Source organism: Eulemur rufifrons, chromosome 20 (genome assembly GCF_041146395.1).
Source record: "Eulemur rufifrons isolate Redbay chromosome 20, OSU_ERuf_1, whole genome shotgun sequence".
NCBI lineage: Eukaryota > Metazoa > Chordata > Mammalia > Primates > Lemuridae > Eulemur > Eulemur rufifrons.
The window spans coordinates 50,778,023-50,790,902 of record NC_091002.1 but is presented as its reverse complement, the minus strand read 5'-3'; the positions used below and the strand labels follow the sequence as shown (position 1 = coordinate 50,790,902).

The following is a 12,880-nucleotide window of genomic DNA, read 5'->3' as shown; positions in this document are numbered from 1 at the left end:
TGCAGAAGGCGTGGGCGGTGAGGCCAGGTGTGGCCGCCAGGAGCAGACCGGCAGAACCGCCAGCACGCTGCCCCCGGCCCACCTCGCCGTTCTCCAGGGGCACGATGCGCGAGTACTCAGTGGTGCAGACGGCGTCGTCATCCCGCGCGATGCGCTCCAGCGTCCGCCGCCCAAATCGCTCCAGGCAGTCCCTCTTGGAGGCTGCAGGAAAGGGCGGACAGGGAGGGCTGAGGCCACCAGAAAAGCCCGCAGGCCCAGCGGCGGGGCCCCTGGGCTCCCTGACCCTGACCACCTGGCACGCTGCCTCCTGGACGGGTCACCTGAGCCCGAGCCCGGCCACCTCATCTTGAGGTGGGAACGCTGCGCCCTCGGCGGGTCACCCAGCCAAGGCTCCACCCGCCAGCAGGACTTGGGGCAGAGGTCACTGAACCCTGCTGAGGGAGGAGCTCCCACCCCGCCGGCCACGCTGGACGTGCACAGCTGCGCCGGCTCGACACCCTCACCCCTGCACCCCTCTCCCTGGGACACGTCTAGAGAGCAGGTGCCACCCCCTCCCCTTGGAGGACTGTCTTCATGTCCTTCCTTGGGGACAGTCCCCGACCGCCTGTGAGAGAACCTCCCTCCTCCACTCTCGGGCCAGGGAATTTTGGGGGACACGTGACCAGGCCGCCAAACTGGAGCATCCCCATCCTGCCGACATGACCAATCAGGGTGGCAGGTGGCCAAAGGCAGCCGGTGAGTGAGTGCCAGGACCCGGCTCTCCTGACACAGGCAGCTGAGCTGGCAGGAAGCAAGCTGGGAGCCGCCAGGGCCCTGTGTCACCACGGGGAACTGTCGAACATGAAGCCAGCCCAGAGGGAGCCAGGAGATGGCACCGAGAGTCCTGGCGCCACCAGCCCCTGGGCCCAGCTGTGCCGGACATCGGGGACGTGACCTGATAAATTCCTGTTTGCCTCCCGGTCCTCAGACGGACAGTTCTGACCCGCACAGGGGTTGGATGTGAGGGCCGGGCTGGTGACCGAGACCTCAAGAAGCCATGGTCACAGCAGCCCCACTGGGGACACCCCCCCGGCCCCACAGCTCCCGAGACTCACAGGCGAAGAACTGCCACGGCTGGTAGGTGCGGCCGAAGTCCGTGGACCGCTCCAGCACCCAGAGGTCTGGCCGGGGGGAGTTGGCAAACTTGATGAGCACATAGGCCACGTGGAAAACCTGTGGGGACCGAGGGTGTCAGGGGGCCCGGACGCTGCAGGGCAGGGAACAAAGGGGAAAAGGCCCCGGGGGCCTGCCGGGAGGTCCCTCCATCTGCCCCCACATCTGCACAAGGACCAGCTCCCACCAGGAGTGGGGGGCTCCCGGCACACGGCAGAGGCTCAGCTGGTGCAGACCCCTGCCCACAGGTGGGCTCTGAGCTGCCCGCCAGGCCTCTGACACCCCCCAGCGCCTGCTGCTCCAGGGGTTTCTCTGTGGCAGGTGCTGCCTGGGACCTGGGGGTGCTGTCGGCCAGGCCTGTCCTGGGCCTACAGGCCCGCAGGAAAGAGTGGGGGTGCCCCCAGGTCTGCTCAAGGCCCGCAGTCACCGCACCCCCACCTCACCCCGCCCGAGTTGGCCTGCTACTGCAGTGCTGTCCCCCACGGAAGGACCACACACCCCTTATGGCTCCAGCCCTGGCGGGGCACAGGCTGCCCAGAGTCCAGGCAGGGCAGGGCGCCAGGACCCCAAGACACACCAGGCCCGAGTCCTGCCCGGAAGGCTTGGCGTTGCAGGGACACGGAGTGGAACCCAGCGGGGCTTTCCCCTGGGGTGGGGGTGGGGGCACAGCCTGTTCACCCGCAGCCAGGCTGTGAGGTCATCCTCCCCTCCCCCGTGGGTGGGGACAGAGGGACCAGCACTGTCTGGCCAGGCAGGGCTTCCCGCGTCTTCGGGAGCCCACCCTACACCCAGCCCCACACCTTGGGCTCAGCAGACCCCTGTGGGCCCAACGCAGGGGCACTCCAGGGGCCTGCTCGCTGGGGCAGGGACACCGCCTGCTCCCGGGGAGCTGGCAGCACAGCCCCCCACCGAAGGCTCCCGAGCAGACGGAAGGACCCGGCGGCCCCTGGGACCCACCCCCGCCTTTCCCTGAGCACTGGGGAGGCTGCACCCTCCGACGTCCTCCCCTCGCCCTTCCTGCAGGCTGGACGCATTTTTCCCAGCTGAGAGCACTTGCACAAATATTGACTCGCAGACACCGATCTGCAGGGAAGGGCGGCCTGGAAACTTCGCCCCCCACTGCTGGGGTCCTGGACTTCCGTCTGTCTGTCCACACGAGCATGTCTGTCAGAAAGAGGCCCTAGCCGGCTGTCCTCCAGGCCTGGCCAGCTGCACAGATGCTGGTGGGAAGGGAAGCCCCGGCTCAAGGGCTCCCCTCTGTCCCCAACCTGCTCTCAGCTCCCAGGTGACACCAGCCGCCCTCAGCACAACCCGCAGCAGGCACAGACCCTCTGGCCTCCCTGGACACAGCCCGGCCCCCTCCACACCCCACCGGGCTTGGCTGCCAACTGGAGCTGACCTTTCCGCTGCTACATAGTTCCGTGCAGAAGGAAAAAAATTTCTTTTAAAGCAAAAGGCAAACAAAAGCTGACCGGGTTATTTTTAAAAATCTGGCTATTTTGGGGCAGGCACGTCTCCAGGACAGCAGCCGGGCCAGCCTCTCAGCTACCGCGCCCCCGGCCCCTCCCAGCCCGACCTTGGAGGGCCAAGGCTCCCAAAGGAGGGCCTCTGTCCCCGGGACCCCGCCTCACGGGGAGTCGGCAAGAGCCCCAGGAGCACGGGGCCTGGGGTAGCCAGTCCAGGGTGGGCTCCGGCCTCAGGGGCTCTGTCCCCAGGGTGGTCACTGCCCCTCCCCCAGGCACAGGGCAGTGAGAAGAGGGGCACAGAGGATGATCGGGGCAAAGTGCCTTCACCACGGCAGGTGCCAGGAGCCTCGGAGGGAGGATGCCCCGGACGAGGCATTCTGGCCCTGGAGTGGGTAAGTGGAAGCCACAGCCCCCAGCAGGGACAGTGTGGAGGGCACCCACGAAGCCACACCACACACTGGTGTCCCGGACGCAGAGCTTGGGGAGAGGAGAGAGCAGGGGCCAGGGTCTGGACAGCTGGGTGAGGCCAGCAGAGCAAACTGGCGGGGCCCCCGCAGGCCCTGGGGACGGTGGGGGCAGAGGGTGACCCTGTGGGCCTGCAGCCTCCTGGGCGCAGACACCCACATCACCAAGGGGTGGGCTGCGCTGGAACCGCTGGGAGGGGATGGGGCGCCGTCCTGTGCCAGGCCCCAGCTCTGCCCTGGCCCATCTTGGGCTGGGGAGACCAACACCAAGTGCCACCGCACTGCCCGTCCTGGGGCCGAGGGCCAACCCCACCCGCCCAGTGGTGTGAATCACGGGCAGTCTGTGAGTCAGCCCAGCCCTGCAGGAAGAAGGGCCCTGTGCCAACTCCCGGCGACAGGCCAGGGGCCGAGGCGGTGCTGGCGAGGGCAGGAAGCCCCTCCTAGCGCCAGGCACCCAGGCCAGCCAGCGCCCTGACCGATCCCCTCACACAGAGCACTGGGCGCCCGGGCTGCCCTCAGAGGCCCTGCGACCCGAGCCCTGGTCCAGCCCTGCCTTTGCCCGCACGCCTGCAGTGCCTCCCCCGCGGCAGAGCCCCCATCTGGAAACCTCGATAAACCCCCAGCAGGGCGGTGTGTCTACTCGGGCCCCAGCTGGGTGAAGAAGCGGGGGCCCGTTGCACAGAACTCGCCACACATGGGCCCCACTCCCCAAGAGACAGTGGAGAGGAAGTGCCGGGGGATACAGGATGCCCCAAGGACAGACGGGGCCCCAGGAACACCCTGGGCAGGGTGGGCGGGAGCTCACAGCTGGAGGGCAGGGCACATCCACTGGCCATGCAGACACCAGCACCTCAGCAGAGCATGGCCGGGGTGGATCCCGTGACCCCCGACCTCCCTGCCCCTTCCCCTGTGGCCCAGCCCAGGTCAGGCCAGAGGGTCAGCCTGGACCACAGGAAGTGGAGTCCATCCCAAGGGGACCCTCAGCCCGAAACCCAAACAGTTCAGTCTGTGCTGAGCTGTACTGCAGAGGCCACCGCGGTGGGTTTTGTTTAAAAACAGAGAGAAACAGGAAGCCTCTGGGGGCCGCCAGGGCCTGGGGGGTCCAGGTGGGAGGCGGCGTCTCTGTGCCACAGCAAGCAAGGGGACCAGCTGGAGGCATGGCTGCAAGGGCCAGGAACAGGTGCCCTCTCAGCCAGGCAGGGACAGGCAGAGGGAGGGTCTCGCTGTTGATCCTGTGCCGGGGGAGGGGCACCCCAAGCTCAGCCAGAGGACCTGCCCCAGGGATGCCGCCCAGGACTCCTCTCTGACCCCTACAGGGAGCCCAGCTCCACAGGCCACATCCGGCCCAGCCCCTGCATCTGTCCAGGCCGCTGGGCTCTGTAACCAGAGCCTGGCCGCGGCTGCACTTCCTGTCCTTCCGTGGATACCCCCACTGACCGTCCTGGGGCACCAGCCACATGGCCCAGAGCCCGGCCCGGCAGCCAGGCCAGCGGCACCTGGGACCAGGAGGCCGCCCGAGGGCAGGGCAGGCGCTCCCACCCCACTCACAGAGGAGACCAAGCCCGGGGCGTCCACACTGGCACTGTCCCTCTCCTAAATCCCTGCCTCAGTGTCCCCAAGTGGCCAGGTGGTCAGCAGCTTCACTAAAGCTTTGTCTCCTCAGCACCCCATCTGGTGGGGGACGCCGACCCCCGCCCCTCCCCCGCCTCCCATACCCCAGCCAGCCCACTGTCTGAGGCCCATGTCCCCACGTCCCCGGGGCACAGGCCCTCACGCCAGCATTTCTAGCCCCCAGCAACACCGTGGGCCTGGAGCCCTCGCCCCCGCCCACACGCCAGGGCCAGCCCAGGGCCCCTGCACCTTGTCCCCCCTCGCCCTCCCAGCTGGCCCTGGTCTGTCCTGCAGCCTGGGCCTGTCAGGGCTGGGACAGAGCCACTGGAGCGCAGGAGGGAAGAAAGCGGGGTGCCCCGTGTCCCCCAAAGCATGACTGGAAGGTGGGCTCCGCTGCAGGTGGAGGGAGGGGGGTGCAGGGAGAGCCCCTCCCCCACACATCCTTGGGAGTGTCTGGAGAGGGAGGGGACATAGGGACCCAGCTCACCCCTGCCCTGCCCTTACGGACTGGGCCCACTGGGCTGGGGTGCGGGTGCGGGTGCGGGTGTGGGGACAGGGTCTGGGACGGGGCACCCCAGCCCAGCCGCCTGCTGTGTGGCCTCAGCCCGGCACGGGTCTGGGTGGTTCTGGGAAGCGGCTGCCTAAGGCCAGCGATCGGACCACGGGCTTCAGAGGCTTCCAGAGGACACCAGGATATACCCACCCGCCCAGGACCCGCAGGCAGGTCACGCTGGACTTGGCAACTGCCCCGAGTCACCAGAGTCACCAGCAGTGGAGCTTCCTCCCGGGGCCCCACCCCTGGCGGAAGAACCCTTTCCCAGGAGGGGTCGGCAGACCCGGGCCGAGAGCCCAGCCAGCTGCTCCCCGATGGACCCCTCAGAGACCAGCACCCCACCCAGCACCCCACCCACCCCGTGCCAGCCCTTGGGCCCCACCCACAAGAGCTTGATCAGCCCACCGCACCCTGCTCCGCCCCAAGGCGCAGGAAGCCCTCTGTGCCCAGGGCCAGCTGCCCCACCCCCTTCCCAGGGCATCCGCTCCAGATCCCAGAACAAAGGCTGCTGGCAGCCCAGCGGTGGGGGGGGGGGGGGGTGCCCGCCCACCCGCTGTGTCCTGCCGGGAGCCCAGCCCTGCCCAGGACCAGCGCCTCAGAGGACCTTCCAGTCTGAGCGGGAGCCTCACCTGCGGAAATGGACACTGGGCCCTCTGCCCCACCCCAGCCAGGCTGGCAGCCCCGCTATGGGCCTTGGGGACGCGTCCACACAGTAAAGGTGGAAGGAGGGAGGGGAGAGCAGAGGGGTGGTGGGCGGGGGGACCCCCTCCAAAACAGCCGGAAGGCTCCTTTTCCCCTCGGGTCATTTCGCAGTGGGTGACACACGTTTGGGGAGGCAAGATGCTCACACGGCGAAGCCCTGCCCTGGCCCAGGAACGATCTAAAAGCAAACCCGCTCCAGCCCCTGCATGGACGGGAGCCCGAGGCTCAAAGAGGGCCCAGAGCCAGGAGGTGGCAGGGCCGGCACCTGCAGGTCTGAGCACCAGTCTGACCTCCCCTGGCACCCCCACGGCACGCCAGGCACTGTGCCCACCCCAGGCACTGTGCCCACAGGCTCTGCAGCCACCCTGGGGTTGCCATGGAGATGGGCCCTCTCCCCTCCCCCAGCCTGGCCAGGCCAGTCCCTTGGAGGACGAGGGCCAGGAAGCCTCCAGTGCCCCCTTCCCAGCCACCAGCAGCCGCCTGTCCCCCTGCCTGTCCCCTACAGCTGAGCATTCACATACGCGGCTTCCCCTGGTGCCTCCACCGCTGTGCCAGGGAGATGAGGGACCCTGTGTCCCACGGGCTCCGGGGGCTCCAGGGAACAGGGAGCCCAGACTCGGTGAAACCCAGTGAGATGAAGGGAAAGGAGCCAAGCCGCACCCCGACGCGGGCCAGGTCAGAGCCGGGGCCAGGTGCCGGCACCCGGAGGTCAGCAGTCAGGAGCCCGAGACGGCAGCCCCCGCCTGGCCCCTCCCCGCCTGCCCTTCCGCCAGGGCTGCTCCCACGTGGGGCACGAGAGGGAGCCCACGGCCCCCTGCAAATTCCACACCACTTGTTGGCACGTGAGCTGCTCCCCACCCCTGGCCTGCCCGCTGGGCCGGGCGGGGGACAGAGGCGTCTGCCCCTCAGGACCGGCCCTGCCAGGCAGGCCTGTGGGAGACCTGCACTGCCTCTAACATCTGGGACTGCAGCAGGGACAAGGGCCTCAGAGAGGAGCACAGACCCACCCCGTCACACACAGGACGGCGGCAGAGCCAGCTGGGACACAGGCCTCTGCAGCTGCAGGGCAGGGGGCTGGCAGGGTGGACCCTGGAGCTGTGACTCCGGGTGCTTCTGGCTCAGCCTCGTCCCCCAGCCCCCACGGCCCCGTCCCTGGAAGCGTGGAGATCGCTGGCCCACTGGGCCCACCGCACAGACCGGGACCCCAAGGCCGGCACATGGACACAGTCACCCAGAGTGGGACGCAGCCAGTGTGTCTGAGCCAGCCCAGGGGTGAAATCAGGGCTGCGGTGGGCAGGTCCACGGCGAGGGGAGGGGACTTGCTTTTCACTGGGGAGCGCCTGGCCCCAGCCTGTGCCGGCACCAGGACTGAGAGCAGGCACCTAACCCCACCTGGCCCCACCAGGGCCACCACCGCACAGGTATCCCAGGAATGTCCACTTCCTCAGCCTCCTCCGCATTCCTGCAGCTCCTCCCACACCCGCCAGGAATTCCTTAAACACCAGGGCTCCTGCCAGGGGGTGGGAGACCAGAGGCTCCCAGCACGTCTGTCCCTGCCTCCCAAGCCGTCCACTCAGCACCCCCACCAGACCCTGCGGGCGACCTTTGGCAGTGTCCATTGGCCCCTCCGTCGCCACGCTGCAGGAGTGTGGAAAGCAGGAACAAAAGGCACCCACCCGTGCGTGCGTCCCGCTGTGCCAGGCGCCCAGCCCCAGCCTGGCACAGAGTGGAGACCCCCCCGCTTTGGGCCAGAGGTGCAGGACGGGGGCCCAGCAAGCAGAAGGCAGGCCCTACCTGGCCCAGGTCCAGGGTGACGTTGACCTCGTTGTACTCCAGGCCACGGGACAGTGGCGGGCTCTGCCACCAGCGCTCTGTGCCGTCGACCGCGTTGCTCACGGGGTGCGCTTTGTTGCTGTTGGCCGCCGTGCAGATGTCGCAGTACTGGCCCTGCAGGGGACCAGGCATGGTCAGATGGCTGACAAAGGCCGGGACGCTGAGCCCCCCAGAGTCACCCTCTTGCCCCTCAAGCCCTGGCCCTGTTCACCCGGCCTCTACCCCCACCCTGGGGCCCCCTTGCTCCACGCATCCATTTGCTTAGCAAGCACAGGCTGGGTGGCTGCTGCTTCCTCGGCCCAGGGGCTGTGGGTCCTGAGATGCCTGGGCGTTAGGGAGGGCACAGAAAGACCGGGCAGGGAGAGGGTGCTTGCTGTAGGTGGGAACATCAAGGCCTCTCTCAGCAGGTGGCACCTGAGACCCACACAGGAAGGAGGAGCGTGCTCCAAGCAGAGGGACATCAGTGCAAAGGCCCTGGGGCAGGCAGAGCCAGGGAGCCAAGGGAGCAAATGGGGAGGAGGCAAGGTGCACGTCACCCTTCCCTGCCAGCCACTGCAGGGGCTCAGGCAGGTTGTGGGGCAGAAGGGGTGAGGAGGGGAAGCCACAGAGGATCACCCAGAGATGAAGGGTGGATTCGAGGCCGGCCCCTCCTCCAGCCCGGCCCCACCCCAGGCTCTTGCCCACAGCCTCTCGGATCAGGGTCTGCGGAGACAGAATTAAGCTGTTCCGGCAGGCCGTGGGGACGGGCCCAGCTGGACGTGGGGGCAGCGGTGAGGCCCAGGCTCCTGGCTCTGCCCTTTCTGAGCTCTGGGACGCAGGCAGGTCACAGGTCCGCTGAGCCTCAGTGTCCCCATCCACAGAGTGGGGACAACACCACACCTGCCTCCCGCAGCCACCGTGAGGATTAACAGATCGCAGCTGCTTCTGTCAGGGTCCAGCCACCTGCCCATGCCTGTGCCCCCGGGGACAGAGGAAGCTCCCAGCAGGGTCCAGGCCTGCCCTCCCTGGTGGGGGAGGAGCAGGTGCAGGAGCTGGGGGGGATGGGCAGGGCCTGCAGGGGCAGGGCTTGCCTGGCTGCTGCCCAGCGGGGCCGAGCCCGAGACCGCCCTCCCAAGGAAACCAGACCTGCTGTCCCTCAGCACACAAAGGCAGACTTGGCACTGGCTGCCTCAGAGGCTGAGTCTGGGAAACGCGCCGGCCCCACCCCTGCCTGCCTCCCGGGGGGCCAGACCTCATCCTAGGAGGAGGAGGTAGGAGCGTGGGAGATGCCCTGCCCCACTCCTGGGCTCAAGTGGCTCGAGGGCCTGCCCCAAGGCCACACAGCGGGGTATGCCGGGCCCGGCCCTATCCGTCTGCCCCAGGCCTCCTCGCCCATCCCGTGGGTGCCTGTCCTGTGGGCTTCCAGGACCTGTGCTGGCATTCGGGTCACCCCCATCCTGGCCCGTGCCCCTGTCATCCCTTGACCGCAGTTCAAATGTCCCCCCTTCAGCAGGGCCTACAGCTTGGGGCCACCCAAGACGACCTGCAGCCCTGCTTCCCTCATCCCCCCACACGAAGGAGACCTGGGTCATCTGTCCATTCCTGACTGGCGGGTTTACCACTGTCCCCAGGGCCCCCAGAGCTCCGGCGGCAGGGTCCACACCTGCCTTGTGTCCCCCAGCCCACTACCAGAGCTGCCACACAGAGGGGCCACAGCATGGGAGGACACCCAGCACAGTGCCATGGCCTGCGTGGGCCGCACCGCCAAGTTCAACATGACCCCCAAACTGGACACTGGGGCTCAGGCTCCAGGGCCTGTGGGGGCTCCAGGGGTTCAGCGACAGCTAGCACTGGTGCCTGGCCTGGCCGGGGAGGGGGAGGGGGAGCGGAAGGCTCCCAGGAAGCAGGTGTGGGCGGGCAGACAGGCAAGGCCGCCTGCTGGGCAAGACCCTCCCAGACCTGTGAGCGCCCCAGGGAGGCTGGGTGGAAGGTCAAGGGTCAGCCTCAGTCTTCCAGGAGCCCAGGGAAGCCTGGGCTTAGTCCCTGCTAGGCCACCCGGCTGGCCTGGAGAGTTAAGAGCAGGTCCGGGCTCCCTTCACCCCTCCTCTGCAGAGGGTCCTGCCAGGAACAGAGCTAGGAAACAGCGGAGGGGCTGATAAGGACTTCCCCTTCCAGTGAGTCACCACCAGGACCTGGCTGCTGCGCCGGACTTCCCCTGCAGGGCAGGCCCGGAATTCCGCTGATGCCCACCTGAGGCTGCAAGGGCCGGGATCCCGAGTGGCCCTCTGCCTGCCCCAGCTGCCCGGTCCGGACACCCAGCAGGTCACCCCAGATCCCATCTGGGACGTCCCAGGCCAGCATGTGCCCCGCCCCCTACGGAGACTCCCTGAGAGCTGTTGGCTTGCAGCCTTGAGCTGCGCTGCCCCGTCCCTGGGCACTACATCCTCAGTGACTCCCTCCTTGTTGGCACAAAACTGGGCTCTCTGGACAGAGACGGCTGTGGCTTTATCTCCTGGGCCCCTCCTGGGCCCGCCCACCTTGCCCCACCCAACCCTCTGCTCCAGAGGGGCCTACAGGGCCCCATCACCCTCACCCACCCAATCGGCAGCCAGGGCTGTCAGCAGACCCAGGGTGCTCAGAGAAGAGGAAGGAGGTGTCCAAGGTCACTAGAGCAGCCATTCAGCTCACATCTGCCAGCTGATCTCTCTATGGGGCCATAACCTAGAGCAGGGTACTAATCGCTCAGCACTACATACTTTGTCGGGGAAGCCTTTCTCTCCCTTGCTAGACCTGAGCTGGGTAAGGCAAGGCTGCCATCCTAATCTGGCCAGCTCCGAAGCATGGAATGCCACGGCTGCCGTCTGCTGAGCAGGCCAAGCTGATGAGCCCCCATGAGGCAGGAGGTCACACCATGCCCATTTTACAGACAAGCAGCTTGAGGCTCAGAGAGAGAAACCACACGGCTAAGGAGAGGCAGAGGAAAGGGACTTTGATTCCAGGCCACCAGATCCCAGCCAGGCCTTTAAGCACCCTAAGGGGGAAACAAACAGACACCAAGGGGCATTCAAGTAGTAATCCTCTGAGAGGGCCTGCGTCCCCCGCCAGGCGGCACAGGCAGGTGGCCTGGGGTTTGGAGGTAGCCTGGGGCCTCCCCTGCCAGAGCCACAAAATCCCAGCTGAGCAGCGAGGAAGGGCCCTGGGGAGCTTGGCCAGGTCCCTGCGGCAGGTCTGGAGACACCCATGGGTGCTCCTTCCTGAGACCCGGCCCCCGCGTGGTCAGCCAGATGTAGGGGGATCCCCAGCCAGGAGGAGCCCAGGTTCCACTGTTAACCCAGCTGGACCTGGTTCTAGCTGTGGGGCCCCAAGCAGGTGCCTGCATCTTTCCAGGGCTCAGTTTCCCCATCTGAAGTGTGGGCTTGAGACCTCCAGTGTCAGAAGGCTGTGCTGGGCTTGAGGAGAGAACGCCCATGAGTCCAGGAGCCCCACGGGGGAGGCAGGATGGCCCTGCTCAGCTCCCCTCCCCCACTGGAGGGCCAGGTGGGGCCCTGCTCAGGTTCCTTCATTCATCCCTCAACTTCCTGGCTTCTGGGCCTTCTCCCCCACCCCAGCTAATCCAACCTCCAGCTACTCTTCTTTTCACCCTCTCCTTCCAGGAAGGTGGAGACAGGTCCCTGGAGGCGGCAGCCGAGGTTACATGGGCCCCTAGGGCCCCTGGACTCTGCCTAAGCGGGGCAGGGGTGGGGAGATGGGCCCACAACCGGCTTCTAGGAAGCCCCTGGAGCAGACGTCACCCTCTCTAAAGCAACCCCAGCTCCCACTTAAGTCCAGAGGACCTCAAAAGCCCTGCTTTCCTGGTCAGGTGGCTGCCTAACTGAACCCACCTCCAGGCTCCTGGCTTGGGAGGGGTGTGCCCCCCAGGGGGTCTGCAGGGATTCAAACCACATCTCCCCAGGGAGACTGAGCCCAGGGTCCCTACCACCTGCCGGGCAGACACCGAGGCGGCCACGTGTTGCCATCCCCAGTGAAAACTTTGCAGCTTGCCCTCCCCTACCTTGGGGGGTCCCACCAAGTCCCGAGAGGCTTCACCTCTTGGCTGGAGACAGTGGAGCCTCAGGTGGCTGGCCCCTCCCGCCCTCGTGCAGAGGCCAGCAGGTTCCAGCCTGTCCCGAGGGAAGGTGGAGCTGCCCGCCCCCTCTCCACAGGCAGCCTGTGGCGGAGGCCAAGTCCCGCCCTCGCCGGGATCCCGGACTAGGGGCCGCTGGGGACTGGGCACTAGCCCTCCTCCCGCCCGGGTCCCAGCAACAGAACTGGACCGGCGCCCGGATGCCCCCAAGTCCGTGCCGGGGACACCACATTCGGCCTTTCCAGAGGGACGTGCAGTTCCCCAGACGAGCCAAAGTGGCCAGGCCAGGGTCCCTCTTGGTTCCCTAAAATGCGCAACCGCAGAGTCGGGATGGGAGAGAGTCGGTACTGGGACCCACCCCGGCCCATGGCGCTCCCCTAGGAGTTGGGCTGGAGTTCGAGTCCAAATGCCTCGGGGCGATGTTTCTTACCCCCGCCCGCACTCACCTGGATGGTCTGGTTGGGGTCTCCACCTGCCACGGGGCCCCCCACCAGCTTGCAGTAGAGGTCCTCGGTGGGGCGCGGGGGGCCGCGCGCCGGGGCCTCCTCGCCGCAGGTCGCGGACGCGGAGATGCGGGCGCCCTCCGCCAGGTTGAAGTAGGGCGGGTGCAGGCTGAAGCCGCCCGCCGCCTGCGCCCGCGCCGCGCCCAGCAGCGCCAGCCCCGCCAGCAGCAGCGGCGCGGGGCCCCGGGGGCCGCCCGCGCGCGAGACGCTCTCGGCGCAGTGCCGCGCGCCGCGCTTCGCCATCTTCCCGGCCCGGGCCGCGTCCCCGCGCTCCTGGGACAGCCGCGGCGGGAGCACAGCGGGTCTGAAGCGAGGCGGACGCCCGGCTCGCTCCGCCCGCGGACGCCAGGCCCCGCCCCGGCCCGCCCGGGCGCCCGAGCCCCGCGCCCCGGGGAGGGGGTCGGGGGAGGGAGAGGGCAGGGGGAGGGGCGGCCGGGCGGCCTTAACCCTTCGGACCCCGGCCCGGCCAGCCTCCCGGAAGGGGCACCTGCTGG

At 67.9% G+C, this 12,880-nt stretch overlaps 1 protein-coding gene across 1 annotated transcript in view; it reads right to left on the bottom strand.

Annotated features, from left to right (window-relative positions):
- LAMA5 (laminin subunit alpha 5) overlaps nucleotides 1-12,629 on the bottom strand; it is a 48,390-nt gene extending 35,761 nt beyond the window's left edge. Inside the window, exons 1-4 of the mRNA XM_069495790.1 lie at nucleotides 12,330-12,629; nucleotides 7,743-7,895; nucleotides 1,095-1,212; nucleotides 83-201 (exon numbers count right to left, since the gene is read on the bottom strand). Of these exons, the coding sequence (XP_069351891.1) occupies nucleotides 83-201; nucleotides 1,095-1,212; nucleotides 7,743-7,895; nucleotides 12,330-12,629 (690 nt within the window). The remainder of the gene's footprint in view (nucleotides 1-82; nucleotides 202-1,094; nucleotides 1,213-7,742; nucleotides 7,896-12,329) is intronic.
- Nucleotides 12,630-12,880: the final 251 nt, after the last annotated feature.